The sequence below is a fragment of the Candoia aspera genome, chromosome 1, assembly GCF_035149785.1.
Source record: "Candoia aspera isolate rCanAsp1 chromosome 1, rCanAsp1.hap2, whole genome shotgun sequence".
Classification (NCBI taxonomy): domain Eukaryota; kingdom Metazoa; phylum Chordata; class Lepidosauria; order Squamata; family Boidae; genus Candoia; species Candoia aspera.
Genome location: NC_086153.1, coordinates 207,528,323 through 207,555,381, shown reverse-complemented (window position 1 = coordinate 207,555,381; position 27,059 = coordinate 207,528,323). Strand labels below are relative to the sequence as shown.

Here is a 27,059-nt window from a genome sequence, read left to right as displayed (position 1 = left end):
TTCCTACCAATCCAGTAGCAGTTTGTAAACCATCAGTGGTTTAGTTCACACATTGTGCTTAGGCAAAAGACACAACAAACTACAATGTCTGAGTTCATATAATAAGTAAAGCCCAAACTTAGCATTGTGGCTTAACGTGCAGACACGGCCAAACTTGAATATAATTGTTCATGCAGCACTATGATTGTTCAGGCAATACAGTACAGTACAATGCAACGTATTCATCCTTCCTGAAGATGAAAAGGCAAAAATAGAACTGATTTATGCTATTTGTCCACGCAGCTCAGAATTGTTTACCCAGACTGGCAGTGCTTCTTCAGTGTATCTGACACACATATTTCACATAATCTGCTATCTAATCCTTTTTTAAACAAAATATAGTAAGGATTGAACCTGGTCTGGGACCTTTGTAGACAAAGCAGAACAACTGCCCTTGGGATCAAGTTTAATTGTATTTGTCATTTCAATTGCAAAACTGGGTTCAACAAAGGTGAAGGGAGAGTGGTGAACATTTTCACTTCTATGTAAGGCAGATCAATGTGTCCTAGCTTATAATCATGGTGTGGGAATCTGGCTCCTGCTTCACTTGGTCAAATGATGGTCAAGAAAATGCAGTGTGATGTGCCAGTTGGCAAGGAGTTAATATTTCTCCTGCCCATCAGTTTTTCCTTCTACCTCAGACTGCAGATAGGCAAGCTTATCCTTGATGCTAATCACAAATCCCAGGTAAGGCATATCTGAAGAAGGCTAAAATGTGCAACAGTTCTTAATAGCCTTTTTTGATCACTCTTATATGAAGTTTGGCAAAGACAGTTTCAGATTACATATTACTGTGGAAGCATGCTTATATCATGGTCGGCATTTTTAAAACAGCTTTCCCAACCTGGAATCTTCCAAGTGTTTGGACTGCAGCTCTCAGGCAAAGCACTTTGTAAGGCATCTGGTTTGGGAAAACAGCTCTAACAAGATGGATAATCCTTTAACCAGTTTACTATTACCTATACATAATCCTGGAATGCTCACCACTTCAACTTTACTGCATCTGATGCCTGTTAACTTTTATATTTAGCCCCAGACAGTTAGCAGCTGAGGTACAGGGCAGAAATGAAGTACCAGCACAGTGAATTACCCAGCACAATCCTCTAATAATTATCAAAATGCAGCAAAATCTTTAAAAAGGGGTAGAAAAGCACAAGCAAAGAAAATCCTTTCACAGGGTGCTGGTATGACCAGCATTTCTCAGGGTAGAAAAGAAAACTAGGAATATCCAATTTGGCAGGCTGGAATAACTGCTTGTAAATAATGAGTAATTTAGTTCTACAATCTCAGAATATTTTTATTTGCCTTACCTGTGTGTGCCTTTCCAGCATCCAACTGAAACACTAATAATAGCATTTCCTTACTGGTTGCAAAACAGATTTTAGCACATCAGATAAAACCCCAGCTGTATTAATTACTCTGAAACAAGGTTGTATGTACTGATCTCCATACTGATAAATGTATGTACCTATACCTGAATTGAATACGCTAATTAAAAACTTCAATGGGTACTTTATTAAAAAAAATGGTACATTAAAAATTTTGGAGCATTTAACATCAATAAATGCAGTTGCTTCCTTGTTAGAATTACAATCAATTTATTAAGAAAAACTCCAGTTTGCAAGTTGGAGTACAAATTTCTCATTCCCATCACTCCTCCCTAATAACAAAACAGGCCATAAGAGCGGAACCCCCCCCCCCAAACCCTGCATTCTCCCCCCAACCTCCGGAACCATTCTGATATCTGTCTGTTCTCCAACCTTGAGAGAAATAAAGCAAGTATCCAACCTTTCATTTCATTGGATAGATGGCACCATATAGCATATTTCCCATGCTAGTTTGAATTACAGCTGTTTATCTTGCAGCTTTAAGATTAATTAAATGCAAATGTAACTCTGGGAATCATGGGAATACCTGCCAGACCCCTTATTAATACTTTCACTTAAAAGCCCCAGTGCCACGGAGTCATTAATTTGCAAAAGGAGGTGGGGGGAGGAGGAGGAAGAGATGGTGAGGTGGGAAGAAGTGCAAAAAGCAGCATTTGCCTCCGAACAATTCTTAGAGATCTGCCCAATTAGCCTTGGGGTGGCGAGTGAGCACTAGTCCCCCTCTTAGACCTTGTGGCCCTTGGAGGACACAATGAGGCTTCAATGATAACCTGGCAGTCTAGGTAGAAAGCTGGCCAAGAAGCAAGCATTTGAAGTTGCAGTCTTGGCTGCCATCACGTCAGCAAAGAGAAAGAATTCAGGCTCCATGTCATCCAGTACAAAGGATACAAACAAATTCCACCGGAAATTCAATGTGGCACCACATATGGGATACATGAGGAGAGTTATACAACAGGCCACATTTATTTTTTCAGTCTCCTGCCTGTGAAGCCGAAGACATGTGTAACCATCGTAACGTCTCTCAGAATCTGCATTTAATTTGAGCTGGAGTGGTGGCAGGGATTGGAGATCTGAAGCCGCCACAGGTTTGTGGCAGATGGCTCTGTGTCAGCTATGACAAGCAGCCAGGCTGAGCTTCCTCTGCATCTTTTCTGTTTCTCTCTGATCAGGTAAATATGGACACACTCTGGAAAGTTCTCCCGATTTTGCTTTCAGCTGCAAGTTTGTGACTTAGCCCCATCTGTCACAAATCTTCCCTGGGTTCTGCTGTGAGCAAAGACCTGAATTTACCACGGAGCACTGCCCAAGAAAACTGAGATGTTTCACCCTGTGAGAACAAAGAAGAGGGAGAGAGAGAAGAGACAGAACAATAAAACAGGGTTTCTTTCTTCTTTTCCTTTTTTCAGTGTCAAATATTTGATTAATACATGGATGCACAGTTGTCTCCAATTCAGAAATTTTCCCTAAAAATCACGTGAATAGTATAAATACCACTATAATACAAATGTAAATAAAATCCTGCCCTCCAATTAGATCAAGGTATTAGGAACTCAAATCCAAGTTAATGTAACTTTTGTGAAGAAGAGGCTTTTCTTGCAAACAGCTTAACTGTTGTTAGACTGACTGGACTGTTGCTCTTCATAGACTTCACCTGAGATCAGGAAAGCTTTGAAGAACATGCCAGATTTTTCATTGTGTACCTTCTTTCCTTTTGCCTTTCCCCCCATATCAGTGCAAAAGATTCCCAATTTAGCACAACTTTATCTGGACTCACAAATTTGAAACATTAATAGTTAAGAGCAGGCTAAAAAGGGGAGGGGGGTGTCAAACAGACAGAAAAAAACATGTTCTGCACATACACAACTGAGGGTTTGCACTGGATCCCAGGACAGAAGGAACATGTTTTACTGGTATTTGTTCACTGATCTATATTGGCAATCACCCTCCACTAAAAAAAAAAATAATGCAAACATTTGTGTTCACCACCCACCCTATCAGTTTCATTTACTGCTCTGGTAATAACCTCATTTTAGCAATGGCAGATGTCTCCGGTTTTATTTTGTTATAGTACACAACAACTCAGTAGGATACAGCAGCACCTAAGATGGTGCCTTACTATTCCTTAAGTGCAATTTGTGTTGATTTGGAAACATTACTTTGATCATTAACTGATTTTCACAAACAGATAAGTCACCCTCTGTTAGATGAAGGTGAAGGGGCAGGCTGGACAGCATGTGAGAAAAGGGGGACAGGATCTTCTAGCATATTTTTTGTTTAAAAGAAGTTGAAGGGGACCAATCCTCCTCCCACACACTGCTACCCTAATTCAAATCATCCCCTCCCTAAATCTGTTGGTGCTATTATGGAAGAGAGAGAATGATAGAGAGGTATCCATCTTGAATCTCTTTCCCTCTCTATAACTAACAGCAGATTGGGCAGAGGCGGGGTGGGTATAAGATCTTATAAAATGAAAAAAATAGCTCTGGAAAGAAAGGATGAAACCCCTTCCTTCCTTTAATTCCCTAGTCCGAATATAAACCACTATTTCCCCATAGCACCTTTTTATGCAACATGGATAAGCTGTGAGTTCTCCAATCAACATCTCCCTATTCACATATAATTTGGGCCAAAGTAAGGAAACCTTTGCTGAAATAAATAATCTTCAATTCTGATCTGTGTCTCAGTTTATCTGCTCTCTGCATTCATTTATTGTGGCCTTGATTATAGTCTACGATCTGCGGAGAAAAAGATGGCATGGAACAAGATAAGCTGATTGTTACATGAGATGGAGGGCCAGAGCTCAAGAATGTGCCAGGGTCAATCCCTGGCATCGTCAGATATGACTAGAAAAACTCTAATCTGAAATCCTGGAGAGCTGGTGCAGTCACTCTTGATGGACCAACATCAGTACAAAAGAGCCTATGTTCTTATGACTTTTGATCCTGTAAATGGGTTCCTTCAAAAGATGGCATGTCTTCTCCCTGTCCTGCCTTTTTTCCAGCATTGACTTGAAGGCAATTATCCACAATTCTTTCTTCATTTCCTTATTTTTTCAATTCACGCATCAGTGTTAAGTTTCAGGGATTCTTTGTTCCCTCTTTTTGCTTTTCTAAATCCTCTTCTTCAGTATCTTATTCCCTCCTTTTTGTCTTTTTTTTACCATCTGAGTCTCTACCCTTGACCATGTCTGAATTAAATCTCACATGTTTCAGATAATGCTGCCCATTTTCTAGCAAGAAAGTTAGTGGTTCTGGTCCATCTGATGCTATACACATTTGTACAAAATCTATCAACTTCAGTGCCCACACCATAATTTGTGGGATCAATCTATAATCATGTGGTGATTCTCTGTATTTCTTTCCCCTACTCCAAGCCTAGAGTGACAGAGGTATTATTTCTGCAACTGAAGGACATTTCCTTCAGCAAAGGATCGTTACCTTGTCGTGGTGCTGGAGCTTGAGCACCTCAATGATGCCATGAGCTAAACCGTGAAGGGCCACCCAAGACGGGAAGGTCATGACAGAGAGGTCAGACCAAATGCGATCCCTGGGGAAGGTAATGGCAACCCACCCCAGTATTCTTGCCGTGAAAACTAAATGGATCAATACAACCAGAGATATGTCGGTATACCATCGGAAGATGAGACCCCCAGGTCGGAAGATGGTCAAAATGCTACTGGGGAGGAACAGAGGATGAGCTCAACTAGCCCCAGACGTGATGACGCAGCTAGCTCAAAGCCGAAAGGACGGCTAGCGGCCGACGGTGCTGGTGGTGAACGGCGAATCCGATGTTCTAAGGATCAACACACCATTGGAACCTGGAATGTAAGATCTATGAGCCAGGGCAAATTGGATGTGGTTATTGGTGAGATGTCAAGATTAAAGATAGACATCCTGGGCGTCAGTGAACTGAAATGGACTGGAATGGGCCACTTCACATCAAATGACCACCAGATCTACTACTGTGGACAAGAGGACCACAGAAGAAATGGAGTAGCCTTCATAATTAATAGTAAAGTGGCTAAAGCAGTGCTTGGATACAACCCAAAAAACGACAGAACGATCTCAATTCGAATTCAGGGCAAGCCATCTAACATCACAGTGATCCAAATATACGCCCCAACCACAAATGCTGAAGAAGCTGAAGTAGAGCAGTTCTATGAGGATCTGCAGCACCTACTGGACAACACGCCTAAAAGAGATGTTATTTTCATCACAGGAGACTGGAATGCTAAGGTGGGCAGTCAAATGACACCTTGAATTACAGGTAAGTATGGCCTGGGAGAACAAAATGAAGCAGGACATAGGCTGATAGAATTTTGCCAAGACAACTCACTCTGCATAACAAACACTCTCTTCCAACAACCTAAGAGACGGCTTTATACATGGACTTCACCAGATGGACAACACCGAAATCAGATTGATTACATCCTTTGCAGCCAAAGGTGGCGGACATCTGTACAGTCGGTAAAAACAAGGCCTGGAGCTGACTGTAGTTCAGATCACGAACTTCTTCTTGCACAATTTAGGATCAGACTAAAGAGATTACGGAAGACCCACAGATCAGCTAGATATGAGCTCACTAATATTCCTAAGGAATATGCAGCGGAGGTGAAGAATAGATTTAAGGGACTGGACTTAGTAGATAGGGTCCCAGAAGAATTATGGACAGAAGTTGGCAGCATTGTTCAGGAGGCGGCAACAAAATACATCCCAAAGAAAGAGAAAACCAAGAAGGCAAAATGGCTGTCTGCTGAGACACTAGAAGTAGCCCAAGAAAGAAGGAAAGCAAAAGGCAACAGTGATAGGGGGAGATATGCCCAATTAAATGCAAAATTCCAGAGGTTAGCCAGAAGAGATAAGGAATTATTTTTAAACAAGCAATGCGCGGAAGTGGAAGAAGACAATAGAATAGGAAGGACAAGAGACCTCTTCCAGAAAATTAGAAACATTGGAGGTAAATTCCAGGCCAAAATGGGTATGATCAAAAACAAAGATGGCAAGGACCTAACAGAAGAAGAAGAGATCAAGAAAAGGTGGCAAGAATATACAGAAGACCTGTATAGGAAGGATAACAATATCGGGGCTAGCTTTGACGGTGTGGTCAGTGAGCTAGAGCCAGACATCCTAAAGAGTGAGGTTGAGTGGGCCTTAAGAAGCATTGCTAATAACAAGGCAGCAGGAGACGACGGCATCCCAGCTGAACTGTTCAAAATCTTGCAAGATGCTGTCAAGGTAATGCATGCTATATGCCAGCAAATTTGGAAAACACAAGAATGGCCATCAGATTGGAAAAAATCAACTTATATCCCCATACCAAAAAAGGGAAACACTAAAGAATGTTCAAACTATCGAACAGTGGCACTCATTTCACATGCCAGTAAGGTAATGCTCAAGATCCTGCAAGGTAGACTTCAGCAATTCATGGAGCGAGAATTGCCAGATGTACAAGCTGGGTTTAGAAAAGGCAGAGGAACTAGGGACCAAATTGCCAATATCCGCTGGATAATGGAAAAAGCCAGGGAGTTTCAGAAAAAGATCTATTTCTGTTTTATTGACTATTCTAAAGCCTTTGACTGTGTGGACCATAACAAATTGTGGCAAGTTCTTAGCGGTATGGGGATACCAAGTCATCTTGTATGCCTCCTGAAGAATCTGTATAACAACCAAGTAGCAACAGTAAGAACAGACCACGGAACAACGGACTGGTTTAAGATTGGGAAAGGAGTACGGCAGGGCTGTATCCTCTCACCCTACCTATTCAACTTGTATGCAGAACACATCATGCGACAAGCTGGCCTTGAGGAATCCAAGGCTGGAGTTAAAATCTCTGGAAGAAACATTAACAATCTCAGATATGCAGATGATACCACTTTGATGGCTGAAAGTGAAGAGGAACTGAGGAGCCTTATGATGGTGAAAGAAGAAAGTACAAAAGCTGGCTTGCAGCTAAACCTCAAAAAAACCAAGATTATGGCAACCAGCTTGATTGATAACTGGCAAATAGAGGGAGAAAATGTAGAAGCAGTGAAAGACTTGGTATTCCTAGGTGCAAAGATTACTGCAGATGCTGACTGCAGTCAGGAAATCAGAAGACGCTTAATCCTTGGGAGAAGAGCAATGACCAATCTCGATAAAATAGTTAAGAGCAGAGACATCACACTGACAACAAAGGCCCGCATAGTTAAAGCAATGGTGTTCCCTGTAGTAACATATGGCTGCGAGAGCTGGACCATAAGGAAGGCTGAGCGAAGGAAGATCGATGCTTTTGAACTGTGGTGTTGGAGGAACATTCTGAGAGTACCTTGGACTGCAAGAAGATCAAACCAGTCCATCCTCCAGGAAATCAAGCCAGACTGCTCACTTGAGGGAATGATATTAAAGGCAAAACTGAAATACTTTGGCCACATAATGAGAAGACAGGACACCCTGGAGAAGATGCTGATGCTAGGGAGAGTGGAAGGCAAAAGGAAGAGGGGCCGACCAAGGGCAAGATGGATGGATGATATTCTAGAGGTGACGGACTCGTCCCTGGGGGAGCTGGGGGTGTTGACGACCGACAGGAAGCTCTGGCGTGGGCTGGTCCATGAAGTCACGAAGAGTCGGAAGCGACTAAACGAATAAACAACAACGAAGGACATTTCAGCAATGTTTGGGTGTATCATAGACTGAAAGATACAGACCTTAACCATTATCTCAAGTTTTTGGACTATGGAGTGAGTAGGGCATTTACTTCCAATGACTGGATGTAGTCTAGAAGATAATGGTGGTGGTCCCTGATGTGGGCACCATGGCCACAATGTCAGGACTGAAAATCTCTCAAGATTTCTGTTACTTTAATTTGTAAAGCCAGCTGGGTGACTTTGGGCCAGTTAATCTCTCAGCCCAACTCACCTCAAAGGGTTGTTGTTGTGGGGAAAATAGGAGCAAGGAGTATTAGGTATGTTTGCCACCTTGAGTTATTTATAAAAATAATAATAAAGGTGGGATAGAAAATAAATAAAATAAATAAAAATAAATAACAGTGGGAATGATGATAGTCCATCCACTGCCTAATCTGAAAGATTGAAGCTTATACTCATGGGGGTCATAGAATTTGCACCACTGGTAATGTAGAGTTACAGCCTTGTTCTAAGAGCTCCCAAGACAGTAATGGGAAACAGAACGATACCCTCTGGCACGAGAGCATAATGGCCCTTTGGGCCAGATCTGGAACTTTGTCTCTGGGTCCAGTGGACTTGATCTTTGCATCAGAAATCTTAATATAACAGAACCAGTTTGGTGTAGTCCTTAAGGTGTTGGCCTAGAAATTAGGAGTCAGCAAGTTCTAGGCCTGTCTTAGGCATGAAAACTGGCCGGGTGACTTTGGGCCAGTCACTCTAAGCCCAACCTATCTCACAGGGTTGTTGTTGTTGTGGAGAAAACAGGAGGCAGGAGTATTAGATATGTTGCTGCCTTGAGTTGACAATAAATAAATAAATAAATAGGGATAAAAATCTAATAATAATAACCTGTGTTAGCTTATTTAGGTCACAATCTGAAATACAAGGATTATTGTTCGTTCCCCTATATTTTTATCTGTTTGGAATCTTCTTTCCTCTGTCTTTGCAACTATGGATAATATCTTCTTAGGGGAAATAGTGAAAAATGGAAGATTCTATTAATTATGTTACCTGCCCTTTGTGGCAAATAATGGCATAAATACTGAACACTGTTTTACTTTCAACCTCTAACCACCTACTCCACCTACTCCCTGTTGCAAAATGGAATGATCCCATTCTGGCAACCTAGCAATCAGCTTTTTTGGGGTGGGGTGGGGGGTGAACGAAAAAAGCATGCTTGCTACAGATCTACTGAATTAAACAGTAGGAAAGAGGTCACCCGTGCCTTCTGCAATCTCCTGTTAATGTCTCTTTGCAAAATTAAATGATTCTCTCTTGTAAAAACTATTTTATTTCTCTCTCCCCATCCTGCCATGTTCCAGGGGCTCAAAAGATTCAACTCTTACCCAATTCCCCTATGTGCTCAGATGCCCTTTCTCAAACATTTCTAACTCATCAGCCAGTTTTAATTCCCTCCCTAAAGGATGCTGGAAGCTTATACTCCCAATATAGTTTTGAAATAGAAAGTTTGATGTCCTTGCTTTTATACTGAAGGTTCTGCTACTCATTATGGCAGCATCTTCCTACTGTACCTTTGAGTGTAACTTAATACTCAGCCAAACCTTCTCTTTGGGCTAAAATAAGAGTATCCCAAGGGAATGGAAAACAATGTGGTGAAAGACAAACTAAAGTCTGCATAAATACAACCAATCCAACTCTCTGGCTGGTTACTTCATCTGGTTACTCAGTGAATACACTGAGTTATAAACTTATCAAATATGTACATGTAGTCTTAGGATTTTAACAGACCTGGTTAACTGCATTTTATAAACCCAGCCTATATTTCCCACATCTGCAGTTAAACTGAGAGTGGAATGTCAATGTGGTACAATCCTAAGTCTTCCTTTTTGGCTAAGATGCTTGGAGCAGCCCTTTCATAGGACTGAAAGAAGCAAATGCTTCATCTGAAACCAGTTTGCCTTCAGTTTCTGCTAAGGCACTGAAGGTTCATCTCTGCTTCTGCATCTCATCCCAAACTCTGGCATTTTTCCATCTTGTCCTTCTATGTGCTCTGTCTTGTTTTCCTTCTACTAATACTTTCATTGCCAGTTGGGGTGAAGGTTGGTCTCAGGGTGGTGGTGAAGGAGCTAGGTTGAGAGAGAGAAGGAAAAATGTTAAATGTTATTTTTCTCTCGGTGAGTGCCTTCTTTTTGAAATCAAGAAGAGGAAAAAAAATGCTATCTTAAAGGATTTTAATTTAAAAGCAAAAAGCTTAACAAGATTGTGATATAAAAAAGTGTCAAATGGACAAGGGGGGCAGAGATTTAAAAAAAAAATAGAAGAAATGTTTTTTTCTGACAAAAGTGCCTTTGAAAATAGTAAAATTAATTACTGTAACAGACTGGACCTTTGTGTGAATGTTGATTATTTTTAAGGACAGTAATAATTACTGGATTTTACAAAACAAAGGATAAGAGTAATATGAGCCAGACTGTATGACTGTGACCATGGAGAACCAATTGGGACTAAAGTGTTAAAGACCGGGAGAAAAAAAACAGGGAAAAAAAGCAGCAGCAGCAGCCTGCCTTTTACTTTCACTCTAGTAATTGACATACTTTCACTTTCTCAATATGGCAACCACAAGGACAGCTGCCAAACTGGGGAAAGGATGCAGGAGTTCACTAGAACAAATTACAGATAAGGATATTTCACCAGATTTATTGCAGAAAATGTTTGAAGAATTTGGCAAAAAGGTGACTGCAACAGTTAAAAAGGAAATGGAAGGATTTGAAGGGATGAAAAAAGATCTGAAAGAAGTTAAGAAAATTGAAGAATCTGTAAGGCAACTGGCTACAGACTTAAAACAAATTACTGACAAAGTGAAGTTTTGGAAAGCAAGACAGAAGTTATAAATAGAGAGTTGGAGAAGGATTTGGATGATTTGGAATTATTGGAACTCAGAGAAAAAGAATTCTACTTAAAATTTAGAGCCATTCCAGGAGAACATGGAGAGGATATCAGAGAAAAGATTGTTAAGTCTCTGTCTAATTTCCTGGATTGGGAGGAAGATGATATTGATACAGAGATTGATAAGGTCTATAGGATCAATACACATTTTGCAAAATTAAGAAATGTTCCAAGGGATGTCCTTGGCGACTTTGTCAGGAAGAAGACAAGAGGCCAGGTTCTAGAGCAGCATTTTAATACTAGACTGAGGATTGATAATATAGATGCAATTGTACTTAAGGAAATCCCAATTAGAATACTACACAAAGGAAAAGAGTATTTTTTTTCTTACAGACAAACTTAAACAGAACAAACATTCCATTTAGGTGGGACAAGCTGGAAGGGGTGATTTTTATTTTTAAACAACAGAGATTTAGGTTGAATTCTGTGCAGAAAATAGATGTTTGGAAAAAAATTAAAGAAGAACTGGAGGAGACACAAAGGGAAGTGACAATGACAGATGAGACTAAACAAATGCCACAACGGATTCAAGACACTGAAGAACATTCCATGTTGGGCGCTACAGGTATTGACTTTTCCAAAATCTTGGAGTAATTATGGATTTTAAATGCTTAACACGGAATATAAATGGGGCAAATGCCCCTCAAATGAGAAAAAATATTTCACTATTTGAAAAAGTTAAAACAAGATGTGATCTGTCTACAAGAAACACCTATTAGGAAAAAAGATGTAAAATATTTAAGTAACAAAAATCTGGGAGAGGAATTTATTTCAGCAGGATTGAAAAATAAGTGGAGTTGTTTTGTATATAAACCTCCAACTACATCCAAAACTTATATGAACTGATATAGGGCGCTAAGACTTTGATATTGGGCATTCATGCCCCAAATGAAGATAAAACAGCATTTTACAAAGAACTTATGAATAAACTTTTAGATTTTACATATGAAAATTGATGTCTCCTAGGGGTTTGGAATGGAGTGGTTTCCCCCGAAAAAGACAGAATTTCTGAGAAAAATATTAAACTAACACAGGGTAAATTACCAAAGATTGATTGATTGATTGATTGATTATTTATTTATTGGATTATTTGGAGCTTGTTGATGCATAGAAACATAAAAATGGAGATTCAACAGAATATACTTATTTTTCTGAAAGACATAGATCTTTTTCAAGAATAGCTATGATTTGGATTTCTAAGACTTTGGCTGATAATGTCTATAAAATGGAGATATTACCAAAGTCATTTTCAGATCATAATCCAGTGACTAACTTTTAAAAGAAAAAAATGGATCTTTTAGGTGGAGATTGAATGAGATGTTATTACAAAAAGAAATGGTGGTGGAGGATTCTAAAAAGAAGTTAAAGGAATTGTTTTTAAGAATAATCTTAATAAAGGTACAGAAGTAAGGATGGTTTGGGATGCTTTTGTAAAAAGATATTTTATGCATGCAATAGTGAATTTAAAAGGCAAGAAAAATGCAAATGATTTTAGATAAGATTTTAAAAAAAAAAGGAAGAAGAATTAAACAAAGTCTCCAGGGATGATAACTATAACTCACCAAATTAAGCTTTTACAGAGGAAATTATCTATGTTAACAGTGAGAGATGGAAATAAAGTTGAACTATGTAAAACAGAAATTTTGAATTTGCAAATAAACCAGGGGATGGTTGGCATACAAGCTGCAAAAAGAAAAAGAAAGTGATATTAAAGTTACAAGAAGGGAATACCGTAATAACAGATAATATAAATATGTGAAAAGTGTTTCATCAGTATTATACTACTTTATACTAAGGTCAAGAAATTTCCTTGGAAAAAGTGGTTGAATACTTGCACAAACAGAATTTACCAAAGATTACAAACAATCAGAGACAAATTTTGAATGGACCTATAATAATAAGGGAGCTGTGTGAAACTTTCAAAAAGACTAAAACAGGAAAGGTACCTTGTCCAGATGGTTGCCTACCTCTTACTATAAATGTTTCAAAGATGAGCTTTTACATCCTTTACAACAAATGATGAATATTATTTTGCAGAATGGAAAGATTCCTGATAGTTGGAAGGAGGCTAATATACCATTAATACCTAAAGAGGGACAAGATTTGACTTTAACAAGAAGCTATCAACTAATAACTTTACTGAATAAAGATTACAAACTGTTTACCATGATTTTGGCTGAAAGGTTGAAAATAATTTTACAAGATTTTATTCATGAGATAAAAGCAGGTTTTTACCTAAAAACTATGAGATAATATTATAAATGTTTTGAATATTCTGGAATACTTGGAGAAACATAATGAAAAACAAGCTACACTGATATTCTTAGATGCAGAGAAGGCTTTTAACAATTTGAATTGGATTTTTTTGTTTAAAGTTCTGGAACATATGAACCTTGGAGATAATTTTATTAAATGGGTAAGGTCGATTTATACTTCTCAGAAAGCAGAAATAATTGTTAATGGAGAACTAAAAAAACCTTGTGAAATTCAAAAAGGGACAAGACAAGAATGTCCACTATCTCTACTTTTGTTCATTTTGGTTCTTGAGATATTGAATAGAGACATAAGACAAAATCAGAGAATTATATGAGTTAAGATTAAAAAAGAAGCTTATAAGTTAAGGGCATTTATTTATTTATCAAATTTTATCACCACCCATGTCCCCACCAAAGGAGGGACTCTAGGCGGTTTGTAGATGATTTGGTGTTAATTTTAGAAGATCCACTATAGGGAGAAGCATTAATGGGATAATTAAAAGACTTTGGTATATTAGCAGGATTCAAGATTAATAATCAGAAGACAAAGATGTTAACCAAAAATATGAAAGTAGAAGATCATATAGAACTGATGGAGAAAATTGGTTTTAAGAAAAAGTAAAATACTTGGGTATTGCTATGACAAGTATATTTGTATGTTTTCTCAAAATAATTACGTTAAGACATGGACTGAAATTAAGAAGGACATGTTAAGATGGGAGAAATTAAAACTGTCACTGTTAGGGAGAATTTCCATGATACAAATGAATGACTTGCCAAGAACTAAACATTTTTGTTTCAGACAATACCTCTTTTGACAACGGATGTACCATTGAAACAATGGCAAAAAGACATCTAAATTTATATCATAAGGGAAAAAATCATGAGTTAAATATAAAGTGTTAAAAGATGTAAAGGAAAGAGAAGGATTGGGTTTACCATATTTGAAATTGTATTTTGCAGCTTGTTGTTTGGTCTGGATGAAAAAGGTATTGCTGAGAAACAAGAGACTTTTACAGTTAGAAGGTCATGACCTGAGGTTTGGATGGCATGAATATTTATGGTATGATAAAGTTAAAATTAATGTGGACTTTAAAAATTGTTTTATTAGACCTGCCGTATTGAGAATATGTAATAGATATAAACCCAGATTGTGCCTGAAATCCCTTTATGGTTCTCAGCTCAAGAAACATATTATAGAAGAGAAATGGCAGATAAAGATAAACGGATGACATACTGGGACTTATTGGAAAACCATCAAGGGGAATTTCAAATCAAATGAAGAGAATAATTAATAGGAGAAGGATATAGTTGTTAATGGTTTTCTGATTTACAGTTATTTGAAAGATTTAAAATGGATAAAAAGACTTCCGATATGGAGTAAAGTAAGAATTTGAAATACAGTTGTGTACTGGAAAAGAGTATGGCAGGGTTGTATACTCTCACCCTACCTATTCAACTTGTATGCAGAACACATCATGCAACGTGCTGGGCTTGAAGAATCCAAGGCTGGAGTTAAAATCGCTGGAAGAAACATTAACAATCTCAGATATGCAGATGATACCACTTTGATGGCTGAAAGTGAGGAGGAACTGAGGAGCCTCATGACGAAGGTGAAAGAAGAAAGTGCAAAAGCTGGATTGCAGCTAAACCTCAAAAAAACCAAGATTATGGCAACCAGCTTGATTGATAACTGGCAAATAGAGGGAGAAAATGTAGAGGCAGTGACAGACTTTGTATTTCTAGGCACAAAGATTACTGCAGATGCTGACTGCAGCCAGGAAATCAGAAGTCATTTAATTCTTGGGAGGAGAGCAATGACAAATCTCAATAAAATAGTCAAGAGCAGAGACATCACACTGACAACAAAGGTCCGCATAGTTAAAGCAATGGTATTCCCAGTAGTAACATATGGCTGCGAGAGCTGGACCATAAGGAAGGCTGAGAGAAGGAAGATAGATGCTTTGGAACTGTGGTGTTGGAGGAAAATTCTGAGAGTGCCTTGGACTGCAAGGAGATCAAACCAGTCTATACTCCAGGAAATAAAGTCAGACTGCTCACTTGAGGGAATGATATTAAAGGCAAAACTGAAGTACTTTGGCCACATAATGAGAAGACAGGATATCCTGGAGAAGATGCTGATGCTAGGGAAAGTGGAAGGCAAAAGGAAGAGGGGCCGACCAAGGGCAAGATGGATGATATTCTAGAGGTGACGGACTCGACCTTGGGGGAACTGGGGGTGGTGACAACTGACAGGAAGCTCTGGCATGGGCTGATCCATGAAGTCACAAAGAGTCAGAAGCGACTGAACGAATAAACAAACAACTGATAATGAACGTGTAATTGCTACAATGTACAAACTTTTGTTGAAATTTGAAACAGAGGAAGAACAGTTAAAGAATGTGTAATAAACTGGACTAAGAATTTTGGTTATAACATACAGATGGATCAATGGGAAAATATGTGGTTAAAAGGGTTGAAATTTACATTGTGTTATGATTTCAGAGGATTTTTATAAAATGATGCATTTTTGGTACATGAGAAATTATCTAGAATGTATAAAGGCACTTCAAATTGATTGATACACAGTTGGAATTGATGGATACACACTTAAAAAAGGGTCATGGAAGATTATTTCAATATATGATTACTGCGGCGAGATTACTATATGCACAGAGATGGAAAGATTTGATACTACCCACTATGGAGGAATGGTTGGTGAAGTTGACAGATTTTGCTGTAAGTAATAAGTTGACTACTTGTTTAGAGAAAAGACACTGTCTACATTTATTGGTGACTGGAAGCCTCTTATGGACTTTTTGTGTAAAAATGAAAAAAAATGAACTTGTGATTTATGGCTTTGATGAGTAGACAGAATAGATTATAGAAAGAAGAGTAATATGATGTTAGAGAGAGAGGTTAAAATATATTTGTACTTATAACTTCTGTGAAGAATATCTGAAGCCAGTTCTTTATATCTTTCTTTTCTATTTTTCTTCAACTACTTTCCTTTTCTTACACTTTCTGCTTTTTCTTTGATTTATTTTTTTTTCTTCCTTACTTTATATTAGTTTGTGTTAGTTTTTATCTTCTTCTTTAAAAGTCTTAATAAAAATTATATTAAAAAGTTAAATGTATTTTGCTAACTGGGAGATCAATAATTTGCATCAGGATGCAGGTTCAGGTGCTTCTATTCTGGGCTAAACATTTCTTCCTGTCTCTTAAATAATCTGCTTTCTCAAGCATAGCCTTAAGGCACAGGAAGCATCCAGCTGAATCTAACTAGATCTAGGTTTGGTCTGTGTTTCGTTGGGTGACCACCATTTAGTTCAATGATGAAAATTAAACAAGATATCAGAAACAGAAGTCAGCCATGGTTACCTTTTGTTCTCCTATTATATCAAGAAACTGGCAGATAAATGTCATTAGAAATTAAGAAGCTCCCTAGTTTAATTGACTATATTTTTAAAGCAAACAAATAGGGAAAGCAAACAGGAGTTTGGCAAGGAAATTAGAAGAACCATACAGAACCAAGCACCAAGGAAGGAGAGAGACTGCTGACTGCCTGCTGTTGGTGACTGGCTACTAATTGCTGCTGATCATTGCCTGAGGGTGGACCTCTGAGCAACTACCCAAATCTCTGATTGGAGAACATTGTTCTTGCTGACCTAGACGATGCAGCTCAAAGGATCATATAATGAATCCAATTTCCAGAAAGCAAGAAGAATTGTTTTTGCCCTTTTCATTTTCTTACCTTTTTCAATCTTCTTTTAGTCCAGACTAGTCCTCACTACTCACTAAGAGCAGAAGCTTCTGGGATCTTGCAAGCAGGGAAGATTTACAAGGAAATTTGGGTACAGGAGTTGGTGAGGAGGCTCCAAAGAAGATGGATGGTGAGGGAAGCAACATCCTGAGAAAGTGTGTGCTACGTTTGTCTTCCTGCCTAAAGCGGATTCAAACTACACCTGCTGCAAGTGCAATCTTGTTTTCTTCCTGGAGGAGAAAGGGAAGGGACTAGAGGAAAGTGTTGCAACACTGAAATGCATCAGGGAAGACAGGAGAGCTGAAATTCTCCAGGAGGGGCAGAGAAGTGAAGAGAGCACCAAAGAATGGAAGGGTGGGGGGGGGTGACAGAGGCAAAGACATGGAAGAATGTGATCCAGAGAAGCAAAAAGATCAGGAAGAATTTGATGGCAGTAGAACTCAGGAAATGACACCAGGCTCTCTTTTGAGGGGATGACCAACAGCCACTTGAGCAGAAGGATTTATCCATTTCCTATGAATTTCTTGATAATCCTCCTGTGGTTCATAACTCTTTACATAATCAACTTTGGTATATCCACTCATTTTCTCACAATTGTTTTGGCCCAGATAATAGCCAAATCCCAACACTCACTTGTACCAGAGTGCAATCTTGCTGCTAGAAGAAAAGGTCTCAGCTCTAGTGATTTCATGGATGTGTCCACGTAGTTTTCTTGGTAACAATACAGAAGTGGCTTTTCCCCAAATAGGCTTTCTTTTCTGTCCAGCTTACAACTCTGGAGTTTCCAGGTGGTCTTCTATCCAAGTCCTAACCTAATCTAATTCTACTTTGCTTTTTCAAATTAGCCAATATCTGCTAGAAGCTGTCTTGTTTGCTATTTGGAATAACTGAGTGAAATGAACAAAATGAGATGGCAAATGAGAAACTGCACAGGCATCAGCACAAAGAGAGAAAGTCTTCAGAAATATATCTATATCTGTATATCTGTCTGTGGGAGAAAAGCATTAGGAAAAATCCCTGAATGACAAGAGTTACGGAGAATGAAACTAAACCAAAAGACAACAAGTCTTATGTTCAATTCTGTTGGTTTCAGAGATTACCAAGAAATGTTTGTAGGAGAAAGTTTGCATGGAATATTGCCAACAGAAGTGAATCCAATCAAAGGTATAATTTTACAGATTTTGTTAGCTATAGTGAACAGAAGTTATTAATGTCGATGCTTTTAGGGGAAACGATGTTACTTGTTGATTTCACTGCCGCTAAACCATGGAACACGGCTGGAGCTCTGTGTTCTGATAGACATCAGCACTGCGTAAATCAGAACAATGCACCCAAGGCTTACCCACAGCACATGATGCTGTGCCATACAGTTTAAATTGATTACTTTTTTGTAGTGAGCATAATTCTGTCTCTCTTTTGCCTCTAACTTTGTAACTTGGCACAGGCGCTGCATATAATTGACAGACTAATGCAACAATACATTTGACTGGTTTATACTAAATTATTAATAGGCTCACAGTAAAGCACAGCAAGAGAAAGCAGTCACATGTCCCAGCCCCTAATATTTTCTATATCAGGCTGAAATCAGTGACTAAACTGTATGCAAAGTGAAACACTCCAGTTTGCTTTTCAAGTTTTGCATTTCACTGAAACTCCAGCTCATTCTCATAGAAAAGAAAGAGCTATGCCCCAGCTGCAGGATGTTCTTTCTGAACATCAGCCAAATTAATAGCAAGACCAAGCCTCAGTTTCATTGGTTTGGACTTGCACTTAAAATTACATTTAGGAAAAGAGCAGAACCTAGCATATTGACCCATATGCAAATCATTCAAAAAAGCAAATGTGGCCCTTTGAAGAACATTTGCCTGTAGGAAAATACGGTTACATTATTTATTTATGCAACTTTTCTACTGTCTCAGTCTAGCTGAACTTTAAGTGGAATACAGACATTTATAATACAAACACAATAATGATACTACAAAAATAATATATTAGAACAACAACATATATGTCATAAATTCATTTGGTGTTGATGGCTTTATAGTATATAAGCCTTCTGGAAGAGTGAGGTTTTTACTAATGTCTGGAAGGCCATTTCAGTCAGGGGAAACTTTGCCTTGGGGGCCAAGCTGTTCCATAGGAGGGGAGCCCCACAAGGAACACCTACTGTTGGGTCCCCTCCCATCATACCTTAGCAGGAGCTTTCATTTATATGAAAAAGAAATGGGCACTCTCTGGATCAGAAAAAAATACTGTACAAAATAGATTGGACTTGGACGGGGGATAGGGTAAGGAATACCACTTTTATATTGGGAGAGGCAGAAAACTAAGCCTGAAAAGCAAAGAATATTTTTTTCTTTCTTTAGTCAACAGAAAATGTTATTGTTTCTTTTTACAACCACAGTAGGATCTATAAAGTATAGTTGGAAGAGTAGATTTCTAGGAAACAGAACAATGCAATTTGGAAGGGTGCAGGATAGAAGGGAATTCATCTTTTTAACAGAGGACCTTTTAAGATAGAGACCAAGTTCTATCCTGGCCTTCAGCTGATTGCTACAAAGCAGTATTTGGCAAACCTATGATACAGACCGACTGACTCAAGCTCTCTTAATGGTACTGTGCCTCCAAATTTAGCAAAAAGGCAAAAGAGTTTTCTGCCAGAGATAAAGAATATGGTAGCACCTCTATTTCTGCTTAAATTGCAGCTGATCCGTCAGCTGTTTCTTTTGTTAACCTTCTTGGTGGTGGGCCACTTTCTTCCCTGCCACGGCCGACTGCCTGGAACACAAAACTCTGCCTTCCAACAAATGGAATGGTTTGAGATTGCCATCCTTCTATCTCACCAGGCATCTCTCACTTTAGAAGACGCTATCAATCTGCCTAACGGTAGGTCCAGTTCCACCCATAAATGTGGGATTTCCTTCCCTGGGAAACAGAACAGAGGTCCATGGGCGCCACACAGGGATTCCCAGGATTATACTAGGAGGGATTTGCACCCATCAGGAGTGATGAACATATATGTATCCAAGTATGTGGTAGTAATGCCAGGTAACTCTGCCTGGATATAATTTAGCAAGGAGAGTGTTTTCCCCAGAGACACTTGTAGCCAACGAAGCATTTTACTTACTGGAACTTGCACAACAGGCATCTCTTTTTTTGCCCTACATTTTGGAAATCATACTTATTAATACTGTCCTGCCCATAATGAAATTGAGTATCCCCTGGAATGCAAAAGCCCCCAGCCCCCAGCCATGAAGCAAGCAAGCTGTCTGAAACAAAACTGTTTAATTGTAGTTCAAGGAAGAACTAACGTCAAGGTAAAAAATTAAGGATTTTTTTTTCTCTCTCTGAAGTGTCCATGTATAGCTATGCAATAGTATTGACTCAAGAAGTAATGTTGAACACTGGAAGTGTTCAGTCAGCATTTTAAACTATTATGAGCTACCTTCTGAACCATTGCCAAGTTAATAGACAATGAAAGATAATGAGCTTGAAATTGGGTGTTAAATTGCATTTTTGGTTCTCTCCTTTTTTCTTGAGGTTTAACCATTTCCTGCAGAAACAATATTCCCTGTTGCTATGCCCTTACATAAATGTCCACTCTTAGGTCACCCATAAAACTTCATGTGCAAACAGCAAAATTATTTCATTCACTTGCACAGATGTGTGGCACGGGGGGAGGGGGTGGAGGAATTAAAAATATATATCAGGGGAAGGAGTCAGAAATACTTTTGGGGAAGGGAGCGGGCATGTAATTGCTCCTTTATCCTGAACATAATGTGGATGAAATGTGTCCCAGTTGTATTATCAAGAATATATTTATTAGCAGCAAATCAACTATATTTCTGGGCTGTCTAGTAATCTAGAAGGTAGACATTACATGCTTTTTAAGAATATAATGTGGTAAGTGAAGTGGTCTGCATGGAAAAACATGGAATCCATGGAACAGCACAGAAAAGTACTACAGTATCTATGAAGAACATTTTCACACACAGTTTTCCCAAACAACCTACACACCCTCTCTAAAGCCCCAGCTGTGATCCCCAAGCCTCCTTCCAAAATTGCTGCTGAATCATAATTTTATTTTTTTAATGTGACAAAAAGGGAAAATGATTAAATATATATAAGGAGGGACGATATTCACTGCAAATTTATTTCCAATAACATCAGAGAAGTTAAGGGTCAAGTATAGTCCTGGGTTGCAAAACTGGGCATGTTAAACCCCATTACTGGCATCGCTTGGCCCTCTCCTACAGTTTCAAAGAGAAGCCAAGAGAAAGCATACTTGAGCGACAGAATTTTATGTTTCTGAATCATACTGATGGCGACTGAACACTGCAAGGATAAAGTGGATGATGCACATACTGAGGCACTGTAAGAATACTGGGAGCTGGGAATTGATAGGTCTAGATGAAATCAGACCCCAATAACAATACAGGTAGTCCTTCTTTAGTGACTGCCTTGTTTAGCGACTGTTCACAGTTACAACGGTGATGAAAAAGTAACTTTACAATCAATCCTTGCATTTATGACCTTTGCAGGTCTGTAAAGCAAAGGAAAGCTGAAGTAAGATCATAAGCACAGTTGAGGTTTCGCTTAGTGACCACTTCACTTAATGACCTAGTTGCTGGTCCCAATTATGGTTGTTAAATGAGGACTACCTGTAACTCAGGCTCCAACATTAGAGCAGAACTATACATTGTAGCAAAGGAAGAGGGAAATATTTTGGGTCAGTAGAAATTGCTGGAATTCAAGAGCATGTTGTGGGTTCATTTGCAAAATGGCTGTCACAGAGGGACCTGGCCAATTCAGATTGTGGCAACCACAGTGAGCAGTGCCTGTCAGAAATAACCATTTGTCAAAAAGCAAGCTGGTGACATTGCTCCCTGCCATCTTGACTAATTCCCACATACTTTTAAGCATGCTTATTACCACTTCAGCCAGGATCAATGCAGGGTTTATGGACACTCTTGTAAACAAAGGTGGGTTTCCATTTCCTTTTTTTAAAAAGTTTTTTAGAGTTGTTTTTAGAGAGAGAGTTGGGAGCTGAGAGATGTGCCTGACTAGTACTCTGGGCATCATGTTGCATATCCTGTCATGACGTTCCAAAAAGAAGAAGCCCTGCCTCTTTGCCTCCTTTTTTAATTCATTCTGGAAATCTAAAAACATCATCTGTGGGACTTGCAGACTTCATGCATGACTGTCCTAGCATTGTTTTGACACCTTTTAGCATATTCTGCATTATTCACTGTTACAGGAGGAGAAAAAAAGGAAGAGACACAGGGTTGCTCTTTTTTCCTGTGAATGTTTGCTGAACCTAGCCTAAGAATGCCCTTAAAAGGTGAGGCACCAAACTTGACTCATGCACAGAAGTTTGGGTGGGACAGTGCTTGTATATAAGTGTGTACGTAGTTACATTGTAACGCACTAGGCATTTTCTCAAATTACCAAAACGACTTGAAACAGAGGGAGAAGGGGAGAGAAATATACCTGGGTCATCATTTGACAGGACAAAGTAAGCTTCTCTTATTAACATAACTGTAGGATCTCTCTCCCCCTCTCTTACTTTCCTTTTAAACTAATGGATTAAATTAATCCAGGTTCATTTTTATAAGCCTCTTGGGTCCATATGTGACGGACAGTCACTTTAGAAAACAATAAATTAAAAAAGAAGACAAAGTGTGTAGCATATACTAAGTGCACATATTTCATAAGACCTTGGGTTAATTCAAGTGGCATCCAGTGTAATTAATCCTTGTTAGTATAACAACTAATATCCCTCCATAGCATGTTTCCTTTAAACAGTAGGATGTTAATTAAATGTTTGTGGTGTTTTTTTTCTCCTAGTTTTGGAAAGAGTTGCTTTTTTTTTTTTGAGGGGGTGGGTGGGTTCTGTATTTTCACTAAACGAAAGACCACATCATGTTGCTTGCTCTGAATAAATACCTTATAGAGATGTTTCCTTACAATATCTGGCCTCTTGCAAAAATTCTGAAGTCTTTTAATAAGCTGTTCAGGTGTAGAATACAGATATTCAGCTGCAGGAAAAACAGATACATTTTTAATGAAACAAAAACCTCAAAGCACACACTCGATATTAGTCACTTTACTAATTAAAAATGCATATTGCTCTGTGCCGCCTCGTGTTTTACATTATTTAAGCATGATTTTATAAGGTTACCTCAGCTCACAAGGATGTTTAATGCTAAATAAGGCTATGTAGTTGTGCTGTTTAGACATCTCCTTTGGGTGATTAAAATACATTATATTAATGTAACACAATGCATATATGAGACATTTAGTGATGAGATTTTTTTTTCAAAGAATTGGTACTACATCAGTGTTACCCCATAGCAGGGCTGCATAGTATTAAGTATTAAATTGTTTAAAATAATTTGGTATGATTTTTCAGGCCTATTTTTTTTCTCTCCGAATATCATTAAAAAGAAAAAAAAATCTGCAAGCTATCATAGACAAAGCGACCTTTTTAATAAAATCTATCATTATAGGCTGTGTATACTAACAATGAAGAATGCTATTTCAAAACTTGCTTTTGTGTTATCTTGAAAGAACAGATGGTAAATATAAACTTCGTCTAATGTATTAAAACACATTAAAAAATTCCTTAGCGCTAACATGGTAGCTTGCCAAATAAACAATTGCTCTTGCTTAAGTTTATACTTAAACTTTGTATTTTCAAATTAATTATAAATTGAAATACAAAAAAAAAAAAGGGAAAAAAAAGAAATGTACAGATAGGACACTACCTGGAAATATTTCTGGATAAACCAAAGCATTCGGACAGAGTGGGTAACAGCCACAGTGCACAGCTTCAATCCTAATACAGGGAAATGCAGATTATGTACTATTATTGCATTACTGAGCCCCAAAGAGTATTTTTGGCAAGTAGCACAGAAGTTGGACTGCAACAATCATATTCCCTCAGCATCAGTATAATCTCTTCACATGCCAAAGTTTCTCTTTTAAAAAAAAATTGTTTTTGATCACATGAATTGTATAAAATGGAACAGCAAGCGTATGTTTTGTTAACTAAATAAATCAAAGCACAGCCCTCCTTTTTCTTTAAGCAGCTCTATACATTTTTTTAATATAATCAGTAGACAGACACATGATGCAAATATGGACCGCTTTCCTTTATGGTAACTGGGGAATAGTGGGGAACCCACAAAACTCTTCCTCTCTTTCTCCAGCATACTGTCAAAAACAAGCAGCACTGATCCAATGTAACACAGCAAGCAGTCTAGCTCAGCAGCTGATGTTCCTCTAGGATCAATAAGCCTTCATCACCTGCAACTACACACTTGAGTACAGCTACTGGGTGAAGCCCAATGAGAGAAAGATCCAGGCGCAGCAGCATAAATGAGGATGGGGAGTTGGTTTCATGCCCAACAATCTTTGTCCTGGATGCCATTGGAACATTGGAACCACAGAAGATGTTTTAAACTTTAAAAACTGATTTCAAAATTACATACAATATATGTATGCTAGCTTGGCACAGACATGCACCTCTTCCATTTATGTAAAGAAATACAGTGACAACTGCATAAGAGAATTGGATGATGTATAGCTTGAACCGACTTAGTTATACTCATGTGTCCATAAACTTTCAATGACTAATTATAATCTTATTATTGAAGTGCTGTTATGGCAGATAAGCATGCTTGAGACACCACCACTTTGGCATCCACAATCAAATGGATTACAACAGCAAAATAATGACAATGACAGCAATAGAAAAAGCTAGAAGATAATAACACACATATACATATTTGCATGCAGTGACCCTTCAGCACAATGGCTATTCATCTAGTATATAATAAACTTTATAGAGATGGAAAAGTGGGGATTCTATTGGCCAGAAATTATATAGCAAAGTTGAAACCACATTTTAAGATACATTTATCTTATAATTTATTTGACTAACATTCAACAGGACTTGTTTTTCTTTTCTCAGTATATCCTTTCTCTTTAAAAATATTGAAGGCAGAACTCAGTAGCCACATGATTGACAATAAAAAGTATAACATTTGTGGGGTTTGTTTCCAACCATTTCTTTTTCTTTTTAAAAAAGATACACATTTTGTATGGACATTAATTTATCTGGCTTTATTTTTAATGGAACATCTATTGTACAATTGGATTGTAAATAAACATAGTTCCAAACTTTATAGTTTGTACCCAGCAGGTGTTAACACAGCAGACTGAATGCTTTCTTGATCTAGTGGAGGGTTCTATCAGTGGTATAAGGAAAGGGGCACTTACCCCTTTACAGTCCCATTTAGATCAGCATGGGAAGTAGGCAAATGAGAGGGAGAATTAACATACTTAAAAACATCCTTCTTTTGTTCCACTGATGTAAGTTTCCAGTAGATTAATGAGCATTCCATCAGCAGAATGATATCAACTACATATAACCCTATATCCTCAAATGTACAGATGTACACAAAGCAGCTTACAAAACCGAAAGGGAAGGATTCCATGAGATTATTTGGATTCTCATGCTCCCCCTCCCGCTCACAAATGGTAGCTCATAATTCAACCTGTGTGTTATCCACTCATGCTTGTCAGGGACTGGGGAAGTTTGGCTAGGATGTTCAATCCAAAATCTATAGATGTGGCATCTGTATAAGGGCATGTACCTTGAATACAAAGTGCAACGAGGTATTTTTTGGGTCACTAATTACAGTTTTCTTCAGAGAATTTAAAGGCATATTTTATTGGCCAAATGGCACCATAACTTCAGTAGAGTTCAGATAATGAAATTATGTAAAAAATGTATATTTTCTATTATTTTCTTCTCTAAAACAGCATAGCGTGACAAGCTGCAATTGGTGTCATCTTTAAAACATTGTAGCATCTCCTTCCCAAGGACTTTCTCTGTCTCACAAATTAATAAAACCGGGATCCAATATTTATGTAATTTGACAGATAAAAGGTAGGATTTGGAATTAATCCTTCTATTTGAAAATGACCTCACATGCTGATGCAAAGATAAACAACAACTGCCAATATATTCCTAGAGGAGTTAGGGAAAATAGAACATGAAATGTAGTGTAAAACACAAGCTTTCATTAAAAACAAAAAACAAAAACAAAGAAAAAGAACTGTTAAAAAATGCTAGCTAAGCTCAACAAAGAGTGATCTGCTAATAATCCTAGGATACATATGTAAGGAGAAACTGTATGAGAAGTTGAGCATTAGTTTACACATGTGGATGGGATCCAGAAGTTGATCTGTGGATTGTGGGAGATAGGCTGCCTACTGATTTTGGTAGTAATCTAGAAACACCCTATTGTTTTTCTATAATAACCTTGTAGATGGTAAGTTCAAACCATGGCAACCACACTTATTCCTTATTTTGATTTTTAATTCCAAGTATTCCTGGTGAAACAACAGAGTCCCTGTAACTCCAATGTGAAAATGACCTTTATATTCCAATTAACAAATCATCTGCTAAATCTATGAATCTTAATATTCAAATCTATTCCCTTCAATTCATACAATTTATCTGCAAATAGTTGTTGGGCGTCTGATTCTAAATATAATTAGCTGATAATTTTGCTTGGCTGAATTACTTTTCTGGAGGGCCTGCTAAGTCTCTCAGTTGCATTATCTAGCAATAATGAATCTGATAGGTGAAATTTTTTACTGTAATGAGGATGAGACACAGTTGTGACACCTGAGTCTAGTAATAACAGAAGACTGCTAATTATCGACAGCACTTTTTTGTGTGATGCAGAGAGGAAAAAAACCCTTCTCATTATTAAAAAAATAAAAAGTTACAATTATAAGTGACACCAGAGGAGAGTAAATAAAATGGAGTGATTAAAACATTGCTGCTTTAAGGGTGTTTTTAATTAAGTGGAAATGCTAATGTTGTCATACTTAGCAGATGGGATTAAAATTAGTTATTGTAAGTAACTCATATTTTGTGTTATGGTTTCCATGGCATGTCTACAAGATCTAAGAAAGTGATACATTCCATAAGACTTTTAAAAAAAATCTCATTTTCTTTACAACCCATA

General features: G+C 38.0%; 1 protein-coding gene across 1 annotated transcript in view; it reads right to left on the bottom strand.

Moving 5' to 3' along the window:
• Positions 1 to 1,755: 1,755 nt before the first annotated feature.
• Positions 1,756 to 27,059, bottom strand: part of GTDC1 (glycosyltransferase like domain containing 1) — a 238,027-nt gene continuing 212,723 nt past the window's right edge. The window contains exons 8-10 of the mRNA XM_063318392.1: positions 23,781 to 23,851; positions 22,960 to 23,051; positions 1,756 to 2,754 (exon numbers count right to left, since the gene is read on the bottom strand). Of these exons, the coding sequence (XP_063174462.1) occupies positions 2,671 to 2,754; positions 22,960 to 23,051; positions 23,781 to 23,851 (247 nt within the window). The 3' untranslated portion in view covers positions 1,756 to 2,670. The remainder of the gene's footprint in view (positions 2,755 to 22,959; positions 23,052 to 23,780; positions 23,852 to 27,059) is intronic.